The 15999-nt window shown below is 38.9% G+C and overlaps 1 protein-coding gene across 2 annotated transcripts in view; it reads left to right on the top strand.

Annotated features, from left to right (window-relative positions):
• LOC113407556 (E3 ubiquitin-protein ligase COP1) overlaps positions 1-15999 on the top strand; it is a 204436-nt gene that overhangs the window by 58210 nt on the left and 130227 nt on the right. For both annotated transcript variants that reach the window (XM_026656196.2, XM_026656197.2), the window contains exons 10-11: positions 728-842; positions 9572-9707. In XM_026656196.2, coding sequence (XP_026511981.1) covers positions 728-842; positions 9572-9707 — 251 coding nt within the window. The remainder of the gene's footprint in view (positions 1-727; positions 843-9571; positions 9708-15999) is intronic.

The raw sequence follows: 15999 nt of genomic DNA, 5'->3' as shown, positions 1-15999 counted from the left end.
TTTTTTTTTTTTTTTTTTTTTTTTTTTTTTTTTTTTTTTAAATTAAAGTTTCAGACCTTCCTCTCTCCCCTCAGGTTTTTTTAATTGGTGGGGTATGGGAGGTACCTTTTATGACGTTTTCCAGACTTCATATGCAATGAGCTTGATTGTTCTGTAGTAGACCAACTTCCACACTCTCTATCTACTTGTCATTTAAGATAAAATACAATTACTTACTAGATAGTTTAAAAAAAACCTTTTGCCCAGCCATCTCTTCTGGTCATCTGAGTGTTGATTTTTGCACATTTTCTCTTGTTTGAAAAGGAGCTGATAGTTGGGAGAAGTTGATACTGTGTCCTCTAGATCCATTAGTGACATGATCTGTGACCCTTCCTCTCCACCTCCCCCCCCCCACCCCCCTGCGCAAGGATTTTGTTGTTTTTGTTTGTTGGCTTCTGAAACTCATGCCTGAAGCTGAAGCCCATGAGTTATCCAATTATAATTACTACCTTCAGAAAACAAGAATTACAGATATGTGACTGACTTTCTTGTCAGTAAAATAATCAGGTGTGACGAGAGATCCATAAGAGGCAGATACATGTAGAAACGAGACCTTTGGTCTTTTTCCAGATTCATAATCTCTTAAAAATAAAAGGGCATGTCTATACGTTTTGGTAAAATGTACCAAAATCGGTAAAGCCAGGCCTGGGTCTCTTTTCTGAATAAGTATTTCTTGTTCTCCACTCAGACTAAAAAACAGCCATGGTATAACAGCACGTTGGCATCAAGGCGGAAGAGGCTTACAGCTCATTTTGAGGACTTGGAGCAGTGCTATTTTTCCACCAGGATGACTCGTGTATCAGGTATGTTTCTTTTGCATTAATGAATTTGGAATTGAATTTCTGAGGTGCTTCCAGTTGCCTGTCTTAAGTACTTGGATCATAGAAATTGACTTGCTTTTGAGAGAGCACATCTCACTTCTCCCCTCCAAGTTCTGTATGCACATACACCTGAGCTGACTGACAGAACCTCATCTCTTGTCCAGTCTTGGGTTGGCTTTTTAAATCAAAGAAATATGTTCTTGGCATTTTAGAAGAGGCACAAAGGGGTATATTTACAAAGGCAGTGCATGAAAGACACACACAACAATCCTCCTAAAGAACAATAGGACTTTTCTCTGTACCTAGTACATCCTTTTAAAAATGTACTGAGGCATAAAAAGGGTTTGAGATACCATTGTGAGGAGCCTTTTCACTCAAACGGGCATGTGTTGATTACAACTCAAAGGCTATTGAAGGAGGTAGGAAGATAACTTGGTATGTTCTCCTGTACTTAAAACACAAATGGCACTAGATATGAGCTTTGAAGACTGTTTCAACGCCATGTTACTTGAGTGTATTCTCTAGATTTAACAACACTCTTTTTGAATGGAAAGAAGCCTTGGATTTTACTCTCTCTGTAAAAAGTCTGTTTGTTTTATTACACAGGATACCTTATGGGCAGCCCAGATCATGGGGCAAAATGCCGTAAAGTGTTGATGTTCAAATTATTTGCAGAGGCGGTGTGTGTGCGCGTGCACATGTGTTGAGGGTCTCAAACTTGTTCATAGTGTGGACAACGTTTTAAATACAAATTGTCCTGTGGCAACGGAAACCCTTTTATTCACATTTGCTTGGGAAACATCTCCTGTCATTCACAACTGCATAATATCTTTTTGGTAAGAACAGTTGCTTCCATAGAAAAGTAATTATTACCTAAGTCTCTAGTGCATTGAAATTAAAATTTAGCAGCTGGAAAAAGAGGAGGAGCTTGTAGCTTGTGAGCAGACAGCATTTCACAGACCTTCAGCAAGTGTTCTGCAGGCTGTAGTAATCCACACAAATTGTAAGCAACTCTGGTATATTGATTACTCTTGGGAGAATTTTGCGCAATGCAGAATTAGCACGGCAGAGCTGCTGGCTGCCAGTAGGGGCCACTGAACCCGGCAGAGCCCAGTTCCCCAGCTCGGAAATAGAAGATACTGCCAGGGGGAGGAGGAGATGGAGGGTTCCTGGCAGCTGCAGTTCCTGTCATGCCCTGAAAGAAGGAGGCGGCATGCAGGAAACACCATACAATCTTGGACCCAGCATCAGGCTGTTTCTCTCTGGATCCCTGGACTCTAGAGGGGTAGGGGGTGTGAGTGTCTGGTGGTGGGGGCGGGGGGAGAATCGCCCAGCGGCTAGACTCTGTGGGGGTGGGATATGGGAGCAAGTGTCTGGGCCAGAGTGGGGAGTGGCTGGCCTCTGGGGGGTGGTCAGAAAAACAGGAACTTTGTTGTCATAGAGGTTTCTTTAATTCTCTACTTCGGGGGGAATTTTTTTTGTCATTTGTGTTACAGATATAGTTGCTGACAGGTATTTTGAAATAAATTACCAAAATAATTGAAACTGGCGTGATTATATAGTGTTGTTTTGACACTATGAAGAATTTTGGACAATATGCAGAATTTTGCAGAATTTTTTTTTGGTGCAGAATTCTCCCAGGAGTAATAGATACCTCCCGGATACAATGTATAAGTGTATGATAAATTACAATATTTCTTCACCCGTTGTGCAATGAAAATAGTACCATCAGTTCTTACATGAGAAATAGTCTCTTCAGAAATTGAAACTGCAAATGTTTTATCTGATTAACAGAACATCTGCAGGTGTTCTAAAATATAACATTAGCCACACTTTGTGTGGAGGATTACAAGATAAAAGGGGCACAGTTCCCCCCAATCAGGGAAAAATCTGTGGCATTTGTTTAGCCTTTTCCCCTCTTTTAGATTTCACTCATGCACTTCAGTGCATTCCGAGTACAAGATCTGTGTGTAGCACTATTTGTTTGATTTTGTTTTTGGAGGTTGGCTCTTTGAATATATGGAATTTTTAGATGTATTTGGGATAAGACATATCCCTATAACTTTCATAGCAGCAGATCAGAAATAAGCTTGCTTTATACATTAATTTGGAGTATGTTTAAATTATTTTCTGCCTCAGTAGAAGATACATTATGCTAGCTTCAGGGTGGGTTTGATTTAAATCAAATTAGTGATTTAAATCATGATTTAAATCCCTAGTCAGGAAGATTCAATTTAATCATGGATTTCTACATAAAAGTGCATTTTTGTTGGTTATAACCTTAATACATATTCTCCACAACTCAGAGAGATGTAGGTTTCATTTTTAGAAGGTACACACTATACATTTTAAAAGTGATTTATTTTGAAAACTTTTCAGATTAGTTATACAGCTTATCAGAAAATGAATGATTGTTTGGTTATTTCATTTACCAAAGGTAATTGAAGCAGGTATCCAGTTCAACAGGTTAATCATTAATATTTGGAGGATTTTCTTGCCATGCTGTATTAGGAGGAGAACATCACCAGACATTTTAAATTGTTTTATTTAACTGAACCAACAACATTATGTATTCTGGATTTTTTTCTTCAACAGCAAACATATATTTTAACAAAACAAGCACATGAATTTTTGAATTTAAACATTCAAGTTTTTTAAAATCAGGGTTTTTTTTATTAAAAAATAGTTACATGATATATTTTAAAAACAAAAATTTAATCAACTATGTCCGCCTGGTCAACATGAGAAACTTAAAATATTGGCTTCTGCAGCTAATGCAGTCATCTTCACCTTCATTTTCCTGTTTGTTCATAATCTGGAAAAGAAAAACAAGCTTTCCTGCTTTCTCAGGTCCCAAATGATTTCTCAATTTGGAATGAATTAGTCCAAAGGAAGAAAATATTCTTTCTACACAAGCAGAAGAAGCTACTGCTGTTAAGTGAGATTATCGGTTCAACAGTCTCCGAATCCAAGTGCTTAAGTGACTTCCACCAGTTCACCGGTGTGACTTTCTTTAAAACATCATCAGCAAACATATATTTCTTGAATGGTTCATCCTTAGCTCTGAAGTTTTATAGTTTGCATTATGGAGGGAGGATTGCTGGATGTCCATGTCATAGCCAACTCCTCTTCTTCAGCAGTTAAGGTTTGACCCTGGTACTGAGTATTGAGAATATTTGCAAGAAAATGAGCTGTAGATAGTGCTTGTCCCATTCGTTTTTATAAAGCTTGTAATTTAGCTCTGTCATTGCATATTTCTCTTTTTAAGACCTCACTCAGTTCCTTCCAAATTTCAACAGCGTCAGCAATAAAATAGCTATTTCCCTGCATTTTGTTCAAGGCTACAGAAATAGGCTTCAGGGTACTTTTACCTTGTTTTGTAATCTGCTAGTTCTTTTCACAAACTTATCTATGGCTGTTTCTGGATGATGGAGATTTTTCTTTTTCTTTTTGCTACAGGTGATATACTGTGGCTATGTGACATACATGATGTGACTGAAACACTATCATTGGCAGATAACTCTGAAACCATAGAAAATGATGGTGATCTTGAAGGTAGATAGTCTTCAGAATCCTGTATGTTGAGGATGGATTCTCCTAAACAAAATAATAGAATCATAGAATATCAGGGTTGGAAGGGACTTAGGAGGTCATCTAGTCCAACCCCCTGCTCAAAGCAGGACCAATCCCCAGACAAATTTTTTTTTTTTTTCCCCCCCCCCCCCCCGCCCGGATTGAACTCTCAATCCTGGGTTTAGCAGGCCAATGCTCAAACCACTGAGCTATCCCTCCCCCCCTAAAATAAGTCAGTGCAGTTACTTAATTATTATTACCATACTGCTCATTTAGTATTACTCATTGCATTCACTGATACTCAGTACACCTCTACCCCGATATAACGTGACCCGATTTAACACGAATTCGGATATAACGCAGTAAAGCAGCACTCTGGGGGGGGGGAGGCGGGGCTGCGCGCTCCGGTGGATCAAAGCAAGTTCGATATAACACGGTTTCACCTATAACGCAATAAGATTTTTTTTGGCTCCCGAGGACAGCTTTTTATCGGGGTAGAGGTGTTCCACTTTAAAGGTGAAATTGTAAAAGGAAGATATGCCTATTTCAGCTATTTATTTTTTATCACAACTGCATCTAAAATGATAGTACCATAGAGTAACAATTATATTTTCTGCTCAAACATGAGAATTCAAGAATAGTCCAGAAGGAAGACAGGCAGTCCTTAAGAAAGAAGTATGAAATAAAAAAGTTCACAGACCTGAAGATCTTGCATGTTCAGACATGTTCCTTTCATCATCTTCAACGCAGCTTCCTCCTGAGAAGGAACACGTCTCATGATGTTGTTTCATACGGGCAACTAGGCCTTGCATTTCTTTGTTGCACTGTTTGCATTTTGCACGCATGCCTGTCTTACCCACAGGTAGAGGAATTTCATTAAATTATTCCCAAACTGTTTCTTTTATGGCCTGCTGCCATTATAGGTTTTCCCTTCTAGTAAGAGAATGGTATGGTAGATCTCAAATCAATGAAGGCTACACTCAGAAAGACCTCAAGACTTCTGGGATATGCTGCTCAAACAGTTTCACTTTTGTTTCTACTGCCTGTCCCTCCCTTCTCACACTTATCTCCAGACTTCTTTGTCCAGATCTATTCCGCCCCCAACAATGTTCTATTCGATGAACTTTTTGAAACTTTGCACTTTTAGAAAGAGGTAAGGGATTGACTGTGTACACAGATTTGCAGAGGGACAATAGGGTTGAGGTCTGCTATTTCTCACCTCTATATATGAATTTATTTATTTAAAAACATTTTTGGTGTTAACAAGTATGTTATCCCTGGAGAGACAAATCCACTGTTTGAGAACTGCAAAACTAAGCATCTCTAATGGTATCTTCTAGACTGAACACTGAGTCCCATTGGGTAGATAGATTAACCTAAATAATCTATACAGAAGACTGTGGAACCCCATAAAATTGGGTCCCTAATCCATGAACTATTGGAACTCATTTACAAAACTTTTCTTAAACATTACATGACTATATTGCCTCATACTATAGAATTAGGATTTACAATCCCTATTCCATGATAAGATACATTATAGCTCAAAGGTATCTCAATTAAAACCATCTTTAGATAGGTTTTTTCCTCAAAAAGCATTTTATTAAAAAAAATCCGATTTAAATAAAAACTTTGACTTTTATCCACCCTGGCTAGCTTCTGTTGCTGCTCCAGTTTAAGAAAAAACAGAACTAGTGCCCTGCAGGAGTCTGCCTGGGAATTTCAGCTGTCTGATAAGTCTGATGTGAATTTTGGCTGGTGACAAAGGGATGTGTGAGGTGCATGACTCCCTATGGAAATTAAAATAGTTGGCGACATGGAGTGCATGGGTCAGAGCAATGACTGGTATCTGAGCCAGCTGTAGAACTGGCATGAGGTGATAATGTTCTTTATGGGGAGACCTGGGATAGTAGAAGTGTCTATGTGGCAGTGCTTTTTCCCATATGTCAAGGAACAGCAGAGTAAGATAACTTGCTGGTTCTCTGATCCCAGGCGTTCCTATTTTTTTTAATATATAGTTTAAATTCTGCTGCTGATTATTTAAACATCTTTAGTATAAAGAGGTGGTGTAAGAATTGTCATTTAAAATGAATAGAGAAGCTTTGTGCAAGAGCTTTGACTGTCCTGTAGTCAGAGGTGGGGGGCTGAGGAAATAGCTTTAATTATGATGTGCCTTTCACATTGACAGGGGAAACATCTTGAAAAGTAGCATCCCAATTTGCAGATCTGGGTATAAAATACATTAGAGAAGAAAGAGGTACATGATCTCTAGATTTGAGGGAAATGGAAGAATAGTTCCTTCTTTGCTTCCACCATTGACTGACACATCAAAACATCTTTTTGAAGACACCCACTGGTGTTCACCTGCTTTCTCCTTCCCAAACCACCTCTCCCTCCAGTAGAATCCCCCACAAAAAAAGTCTGGTTCAGGCCCTTGTTTTATTTAAAGTGGGACTTTAATCAGAATGAAAAGAGCAACTGTGAAGGACACTAGAGACACATAACCAATACCTTCAAACATCTGACTATTAGAGCCTTGCAAATCTGCGGATATCCACAGACCGTTTTTGCAGATCACGGATCGGATGCGGATATGAATTTTGTATCTAGAGCCCTGCAGATATCGGCTTTACGTCAGCGGACCATTTTACCGATCAGATGCAGATACAAATTTTGTATCCACGCAGGGGTCTACTAACGCTGTTGCCTTCTCCCCTTTTTAATATAGACATTAAAATGTCACTCTTATTTAGTGACTATATTTTAAAATGCAGCTGGGATGTAGATCTAATTGAAATGGCCTCTCTTGATATTTGAGGGACAGGAATTTGGGAGATTGCATAAAGGTGTGTTTTTTTTTTTTTTTTTTTTTTTTTTTTCCCCCCCCTTCAGTACTTTTCCCTGGGGAGTCAGTATTATGCTGTCCTTGCTTTCTTCACTCCCACAAAACATTCAGAAAGTTCTGCTAAGGTGAGCTACCCTTTCCCTTTACACCACTGAGCTGTAACTTTTTAATGGTTCATGACATTTTTATTCTCAACTCTAAGTATGGTGTTGGTATGTACTACTAATAGCTGCTGCACTTCACCCTGAAAGTTACTATATTTGGCCTGGTCTACACTACGACTTTAATTCGGATTTAGCTGCGTTAATCCGTATTAACCCTTCACCCGTCCACACTACAGAGCCAGTTAATTCGAATTAAAGGGCACTTAAAATCGATTTCTGTACTCCACCTCGACGAGCGGAGTAGTGCCTAAATCGATTTTGTTAATTCGAATTAGGGTTAGTGTGGCCGCACACCACCGAATTACTGTGGTTAAAAACCGAATTAATGTGCTTAGTGTGGCCGCGCACAATCGAATTTATACAACCTGTTTCCCAAATTCGAATTATCTAAATTCGGATTAATCCTGTAGTGTAGACATACCCTTTGAGTGGTGGGTGACGTGTATGGTATGTACCAGCATACTGGATTGTTTGTGAATGGCTTTGGGCTGACCCACATTATAGGTGTAAGGGTGGTGATGGTTGTTAGACTCAGCAGTTGAAATTGTTGGTACATCACTTTGATGCACAATGCAAAAGTGAGCTTCCTCCTCTTGGGCCTGTTTGAGAAGGCAAGTATAATTCTTACCAATTCTGGTGGGTATTACAAACCTGAAGGCTATAATCTCAGCCTGTTGGTTTCTGGTACTGGATCATTTTATGAAGGCTAGCTCATCTGTGTGGCTCCGCAATAAAAGTTGTTTTCTTCTATGGGAAATCTTAACAACAAAATGATTAAACTCCTCTATTCATAGTGATTAAAGTTATGACTCAGGAGGAATTTGGATTTTTGTCTTTTTTATTGCTTACTGTATTTTATTAACTTCTATAGTTGCCACGTTCAATTTTTGACCAAATATTTCTCATGTCATTGTATTTCAAGTTGATTTAATTTTTCCTGACTACAGAAGGACATCATTTTGCACTGAGTTTGTAAGGCAGGCATCTCTATTTTGTGGGTTTTTCCCCACTCTATTAGCTCTGTTGCTTTTGGAGTGAGAGGGAAAATTTTCTATAATAATTTCTTTGGTGTAATAGACTCTCTCTTTAGAGCATATTGCATTGGGAGATGGAGGAAGATAAATGTGTTTACCTCTATAGCATATTGTAACTGTACATATTCTTGATGGTACATAGGTTTGCTTACATTTGTATCAATTTTTGTTTTAAATAATGGTAATCCTCATCGCCCAGGACCTCTGCCTTTATGTAAAATTGGTGGACTTTTACACAAGGGAAGGCATGTTCATGGTTCTTGATAGAAGTAGTATAATACAATAAAAGCGGTGTTATCAGGCCCTGTACCAACTGGAAAGCTCTATAAACCAGCATTTCTAATCTTCATAGAAAGTCCGGTTTATAATCTGATCGGTGTGGGGCCGGCAGGCTCCCTACCTGGCTCCATGTGGCTGCCCGGAAGTGGCAACATGTCCCTGCTGCTCCTAGGTGGAGGAACGGCCATGAGGAATTTGGCATGCAGGAGGGAGTGCGGGGTGCAGGCTCTGGGAGGAAGTTTGGGTGTGGGAGGGGGCTTGGGGCAGGGGGTTGGGGCACAGAAGGGGTTTCGGCGTACTGGATATGGGTGGCGCTCACCTCCGCCCCATCCCAAGTGCCGCTCTGCGGCTCCCATTGGGAGCTGCGAGGACGGCGCCTGCAGGAGGAAGCAACATGTAGAGCTGCCTGAGGTGAGTGCCCCCTGGATCTGGCATCCCAAAACCTCTCTGCACCCCAATCCCCTGCCCCAGGCCCCCTCCCGCATCCAAACTCTTTCTCTTAGTTAACCGGAATTTTTCACTTACCAGCACTCTCCATTTCCCCAATGTGCCAGATAACAAAGCTTTTACTGTAGTCTCTCCTAACATGGTATTATAAAGACTTATTTTCCACTAAAGTGAACTAGTATTCAGAGGTGTGTGCTGAAGTGAAAAGTCAGTTAATGTTTGTTGACAAGTGTTCATCCCCAGATGCCTTGCCTCGGAAATGTCATGTGATCACTTAAGCCTTAGGATTTTTTGTTTACTGTTAAACTTTATTTACTTCCCTCTCATTCTTTCTTTTCCATCATCAACAATTCTGCTACCTTTGTCTAGACGACAGCAGAACCACAAGCCAGCTGGATGAATTTCAGGAGTGCCTATCCAAGTTCACTCGCTACAATTCCGTCCGACCTTTGGCAACACTGTCTTATGCTAGCGATCTCTATAATGGCTCCAGCATTGTATCCAGGTAAGAAATGTGGTGCAAGTGAAATACGCGATGCAATGAGGAGATTGCCAAATAAGACTGAGAGCACTGAGCTCTTTTCAGTTGCAATGCCATAATCTTGTACTTGTGTATGACTGTGGTTTTCCCCCCCCCAAATGTTTGGTAAACTCATTGGTTGTCATTGACCTATAAACACTGGACTGCTGCCTTTTTGTAAATTTTACTCTAAATAGCATCCGTGAAGACACTGGATTAAAACCCTTGTGGGACCAGTGGAAATCTTAAATCTCTATGTTGAAAATGAAAGAAGCAGAGGGGGCTGTAGGAGAGTGCCTGTTTAACCTCTTTGCATTAATGCATTTTGGTAAAACTTTAAAAAGCTGTTTCTAAAGTGACTGCTAATGTCTTTTGTATATTGAAGCCACTTTCTAGTCATTGTCAGCAATTTTGCTAAAGAATCTGAGTGTTGCTGTTAACAGTCACTGGTGGGTGTAGCAATAATAGTCACAGTAAAGGGTTAATGGTGCGTTGCAGCTTCACTAAGCCTAAACTTTGCCTAGCATGGGGGAGGTTCTGGTTAAAATCAAAATTCAAAATGATACCATACTATTGAAAGAGTAATTATGGGACTGTGAGCAGAAGATAACTTTTCAACAGTTGATGAAATTTCTAGCTAATTGGGAAATCTGTCTATCCTCATACTTATATGGATTCCATTGCCATAGAGTCTTGGTGCCTCGCAATCTTTAATGTATTTACAGTAGAACCTCAGAGTTATGAACACCTTGGGAATGGAGGTTGTTCGTAATTCTGAAAAGTTTGTAGCTCTTAACAAAATGTTATGGTTGTTCTTTCAAAAGTTAACAACTGAACATTGACTTAATATAGTTTGAAACTTTATTATGCAGAAGAAAAACGCTGCTTTTAACCATCTTAATTTAAATGAAACAAGCACAGAAACAATTTCCTTACCTTGGCAAATCTTTTTTTACAACTTTCCCATTATTTTTTAGTAGTTTAACATAGCACTGTACTATAAGGTATTTGCTTTTTTTGGTCTCTCCTGCCTGATTGTGTACTTCTGGTTCCAAATGAGGTGTGTGGTTGACCGATCAGTTCGTAACTCTGGTATTCGTAATTCTGAGGCTCTACTGTATACTTATAGCACCCTTGTGAGACGGGGAAGTGCTAATTTACAGATGGAGAACTGAGTAACAGATTTAGTCGGCTTACCTGACATCACCCAGGAAGTCTATAGTGATACTGTGGAAATAGATCTCCTGAGTCCCAGGCTAGTGCCCTAACCACTGGACTGCAAAGATAATCATGGAAATGTAGGGCTGGAACAGACTTGGAGAGATCACTTAGTTCAGCTCCCTGCACTGGGGCAACAGCAAATATATTTAGACTATCCCTGACCAACAGTATGTGTCTAACCTTTTCTTAAAAACCTCCAATGGCAGGGGTTCTGCAGCCTACCTTGGTAACTTGTTTCAGTAGTTAGCTATCCTTTGTTTTTTTTCCCCCTAGGGCTGTCAAGAGATTAAAAAAATTAAGCATGATTAATTGCACGATTAACCACACTCTTGTTAATAGAATACCATTTATTTAAATATTTTTGGGTGTTTTCTACATTTTCAAATATATTGATTTCAATTACAACACAGAATACAAAGTATACAGTGCTCACTTTATATTTATTTTTGATTACAAATATTTACACTGTAAAAAACAAAAGAAACAGTAGATACCCTTAAATTATATACTCTTTCCCATTTTATTTATTTATATATATATATATATATATATATATATATATATAAATTAAAAATGGGAAAGCTCCTGGCAAGGATAATTTGAATGCAGAATTGTTCAAGATAAATCCTAAATTAGCAGCATCTATCCTGGCCCCTCTATTTATATCAGTCTGGGAAAGGGAAAAAGTGCCAGATGAGTGGACCAATGGGGTTATAGTGAAGATACCAAAGAAAAGAACTCTCAGTGATTGTAATAACTGGTGTGGTGTATCACTTTTATCTGTGCCAAGCAAAGTATTGTGTAAGATCATAGTCCCGTGTATATCAGAGGCAGTTGATAGTGTTCTTAGAAAAGAGCAAGCTGGTTTTTGGAAAGGGCGAAGATGCACAGACCAGATCTTCACTCTCTGAAACATCATAGAACAGTGCTTAGAATGGCAATGGCAACTCTACATAAATTTCATAGACTTTGAGAAGGCTTTTGATAGCATTCACAGGACCAGCCTATGGCCCATTTTGCAGGCATATGGAATTCCTTTCTGTATAATCAACGTCATCAAAAGCTTCTATTTCAACTTTACATGCACTGTTGATCACAGTGAGCTCAGTTTTTAAGTCAAAACAGGAATATGTCAGGGGTGTGTCACGTCTGCAATCCTCTTCAACATTGCCATCGACTGGGTAATGTGGCGTACAACAGAAGACATGCCAAGAGACATTAAATGGACACTCTTCTCATCCCTTGAAGACTTGGACTTTGCAGATGTCGCTCCCCTATCACATACCCAACACCATATACAAGAAAAAACAACTCAACTCAATGCATTCAGCCAGCAAATTAGACTGAAAATCAACCGCACTAAGACAGATATCATGACCTTTAATATTTCCTCACCATCACCAGTATGGATAGAGGATTATGTTCTCACCAATGTAGAAACATTCACATACTTGGGCAGTACCGTCAGTCAGAACAAAATCAATAAAGCCAGGAACACCTTCAGGAGCTTAAATACAGTCTGGAAAGCATCAAAATACAACACCAAAACCAAACTCAAGATTTCAGAGCTGTGTACTTTCAACACTACTTTATAGTGCAGAATGCTGGGGAATGAGAAAGTATGACATGTCTAAACTGTCTTCATTCCATACAACCTGCCTCAGAAAAATCCTCTATCTTTTGGCCCAGAATAATCTCAAACCAAGATCCATTGACACAGTGCAGCCAAGAGGATCTGAGCACCATCATTGCCAGGAGGTGTTGGAGATGGATTGGTCATGTGCTTTGGATGGAAACTGATTCCATCACCAGAGTAGCAATAAGATGGACACCTGAAGGCAAGCGAAAACGGGGCTGCCTGAAAACAACATGGCAAAGAGCTGTGGAAGCTGAGCTGAAAAACCTGCGGCACAGCTGGGGAACCATTGAAAGACTTGCCAGAAACAGACAGGAGTGGAGGAACTTTGTTTCTGCCCTAAACGCCAGAGGCGTAATAGGAACATGATGATGAATATAAGTACTGTAGTGCAATCTCTTTATCATGAAAGTTGAACTTACAAATGTAGAATTTTATGTACAAAAAAACTGCATTCAAAAACAAAACAATGTAAAACTTTAGAGCCTATAAGTCCACTTGTTTGAGCAATTGGCTGAAGTAGGACCAAGTTTGGTTACATTTGCAGGAGATAATGCTGCCCGCTTCTTGTTTATAACATCACCTGAAAGTGAGAACAGGCGTTTGCATGGCACTGTTGTAACTGGTGTCGCAAGTTATTTACGTGCCAGATGCGCTAAAGATCCATATGTCCCTTCATGCTTCAATTCAAAAATACTATTTTTTATCATTTTTACAGTGCAAATATTTGTAATAAAACCTAATATAAAGTGGATACTGTACACTTTGTATTCTCTGTTGTAATAGAAATGAATATATTTGAAAATGTAGAAAAACATCCAAAAATATTTAATACATTTCAATTGGTATTCTATTGTTTAACAGTGCGATTAATTTTTTTGAGTTAGTCGCCTGAGTTAACAGCGATTAATTGACAGCCCTATTTTTTTCCATATCCACCCTAAATCTCCCTTGCTGCAATTAAGCCCATTACTACTTGTCCTGCCTTCAGTGGACATGGAGAACAGTTGATCAAAATCTTCTTCATAACAGCTTTGAACATATTTGAAGACTTATCAGGTCACCCTTCAGTCTTTTCTCAAGGCTAAACATGCCCAGTTTTTTAACCTTTCCTCATAGGTTTTCTAAACCTTTTATCATTTTTTGTTGCTCCCCTCTGGACTCTCTCCAGTTTGTCCTCCTCTTAAAGTGCAGTGCCCCAAACGGGACATAATACTCCAGCTATGAGGGCCTCATCAGTGCTAAGTAGAACAGTACGGTTAGCTCCCATGTTTTACATATGGCACTTCTACCCCAGAATATTTGCCTTTTTTGGAGCTGCATCACATTGTTGCTCTTGTTCAATTTGCAATCCTCTATAACCCCCAGATCCTTTTCAGCGATACTACCACCTAGTCAGTTATTCCTCATTTTGTTTCTGCATTTGATTTTTTCCTTCCTAAATGTACTTTGCATTTGTCTTTATTGAATTTCATCTTGTTGACTTTAGATAAATTTTCCAATTTATAAAGACATTTAGAATTCGAATCTTGTCCTCCTCCAAAGTTCTTGCAACCCCTTCCACCTTGATGTCATCCACAAATTTGATAAGCACACTCTTCACTCCTTTATTCAAGTAATGAATGAAAATATTGAATTAGTACTAGACCAAGGACAGACCCCTGCGAGATCCCACTAGGTATGTCCTGTAGTTTGATAGCGGACAATTGAAAACTATGCTGCAAACCTCTGATAAGTACCTTACATCAATCTGAATATTTGTTGAAGGCCCCAAGAAACTTTAGATTTTGTGCAAACAAATCGTGGTGCATTTTTACTATTTTACTATGCATTATATAACTAGAATGTATAATGGCTAAATTAGCCATGGAGGTCAAAATACAATTATCACCAGTGTGATATACGTTTAACCTGTACTGATTAAGTTCATGGTGGCTGCAGTGAGATGCAGATGGAAATCATCCTGTGGTATAGACAAGCTTCTTTAGCCACTGAGTTCATATTGGATTGGATCTTGCTCTTGTGCCCTTCCTGGGCATTTTGCAAGAACGGTAATTGGTTAGAAAATACTGGAATGGCAATAAAATCTGACTATTTTCTTTGAAGGAATTTGATTCATGGTACAATGACAGTGATGCTTTTAACAGTGTTAAAGCTAAGATTTTTTGGGTCCCCTTTCTACCTATTTCAGACTAGTGTTTAGCTGTTGCTGTTAGATATTGCTGATTTTAGCCAAGAAAATAATTTGATCTTACAATTTTGTATTTTTCTACTAGTAGCACTGATTTAGCAAAGCATGTCAACATGTGTTTAATTTTAAGTATGTGAGTAGTCCCTTCAAAGCTGAGTTGGGCTGTCAAAGTGCTTAGCTTTTAGCATGTATTTCAATGATTTACTGACATGGATCCTATATTTGAGTAAATATGACAACACTGAGAAAGTATGTTGCCCCCTGGAAGCCCTGTTGGCTTTCAAGTACCCAAGCTGTTCCTTTTTAAAGTTGAAGCTGCAACCAAGAACAATACATAGTTCTTTAAAAGCTCTCATCAGTCACCCCTACTTTCTGCCTTTTACCATCCATTTCTCTGTTTCCAACTGATAGAATCTGCAACTTTGGAAAAAGCCCATCCGAAGTGGTAATGGGACTCATGTTTTGGAGAGGTGGCAACTCAAGGTGGTAGAAAGGGACAGTTCAGCAGTGACTGGGTGGGTGGGTGAAAGTAACTGATTGTCAGGGGGCTTTTTTCTTAAACGTCAGTGATAAAAGGTCATGTGGGAGGGGTTGGGGAGAAATGTGTAGTAGAATTGGTCCAATAAGTAGATCCTAAGCTTGCTGTCAATACATGCTAGAGAAAAGCAAATCTTGTCCATTTTTTGCAAATACTTACTATCAAGATACTTATTTTAAGAATACAAGTCTTAAAGCAAGCAAGAATAAAGTAATTTTAATATTAAAAAGGAAAAATTTATTTTCACTCTGGTAAATAAGAAATTGATATAAAATAAGCTGTCACAAGTTGGAGAGTGTGTGTGTGCATGTGCGCAGTGCCCTTAAAATTTTCTTTGGAGTATGCCCATTGGACTTAAATAACTGCCCTCTGTGGAACTTCCTGTTTATTTAAAAAGAAAATTCTTCAAGAGCTATTCATTTTTCAGTTTCCAAAGAAGAGGACTGCCAAATAGTGTTTCCAGTACTTTCAAAAATGGAAATACATTTACAAGTACATAAAATTGCATTTTGTGGCAGGACAGGAAGGGGTGGTAGTTAAGGAACTGGCAGTAAAGGAAATAAAAGAGCACGGAGAGCACATAGCTGAAGAAATGAAGTAGATAATGAACCTAGGGCAATAGAACCTTCTCATTCAGAACAAAATATCTAAATAAATTACGAACAAAATACAAAAAACAATGATCAGTACT

The sequence above is a fragment of the Terrapene carolina genome, unplaced genomic scaffold (assembly GCF_002925995.2).
Source record: "Terrapene carolina triunguis isolate 2854851 unplaced genomic scaffold, T_m_triunguis-2.0 Scaffold212, whole genome shotgun sequence".
Taxonomy (NCBI): domain Eukaryota; kingdom Metazoa; phylum Chordata; order Testudines; family Emydidae; genus Terrapene; species Terrapene triunguis.
The sequence above is the reverse complement of the archived record's forward strand: the minus strand, read 5'-3'. Positions and strand labels throughout refer to the sequence as shown.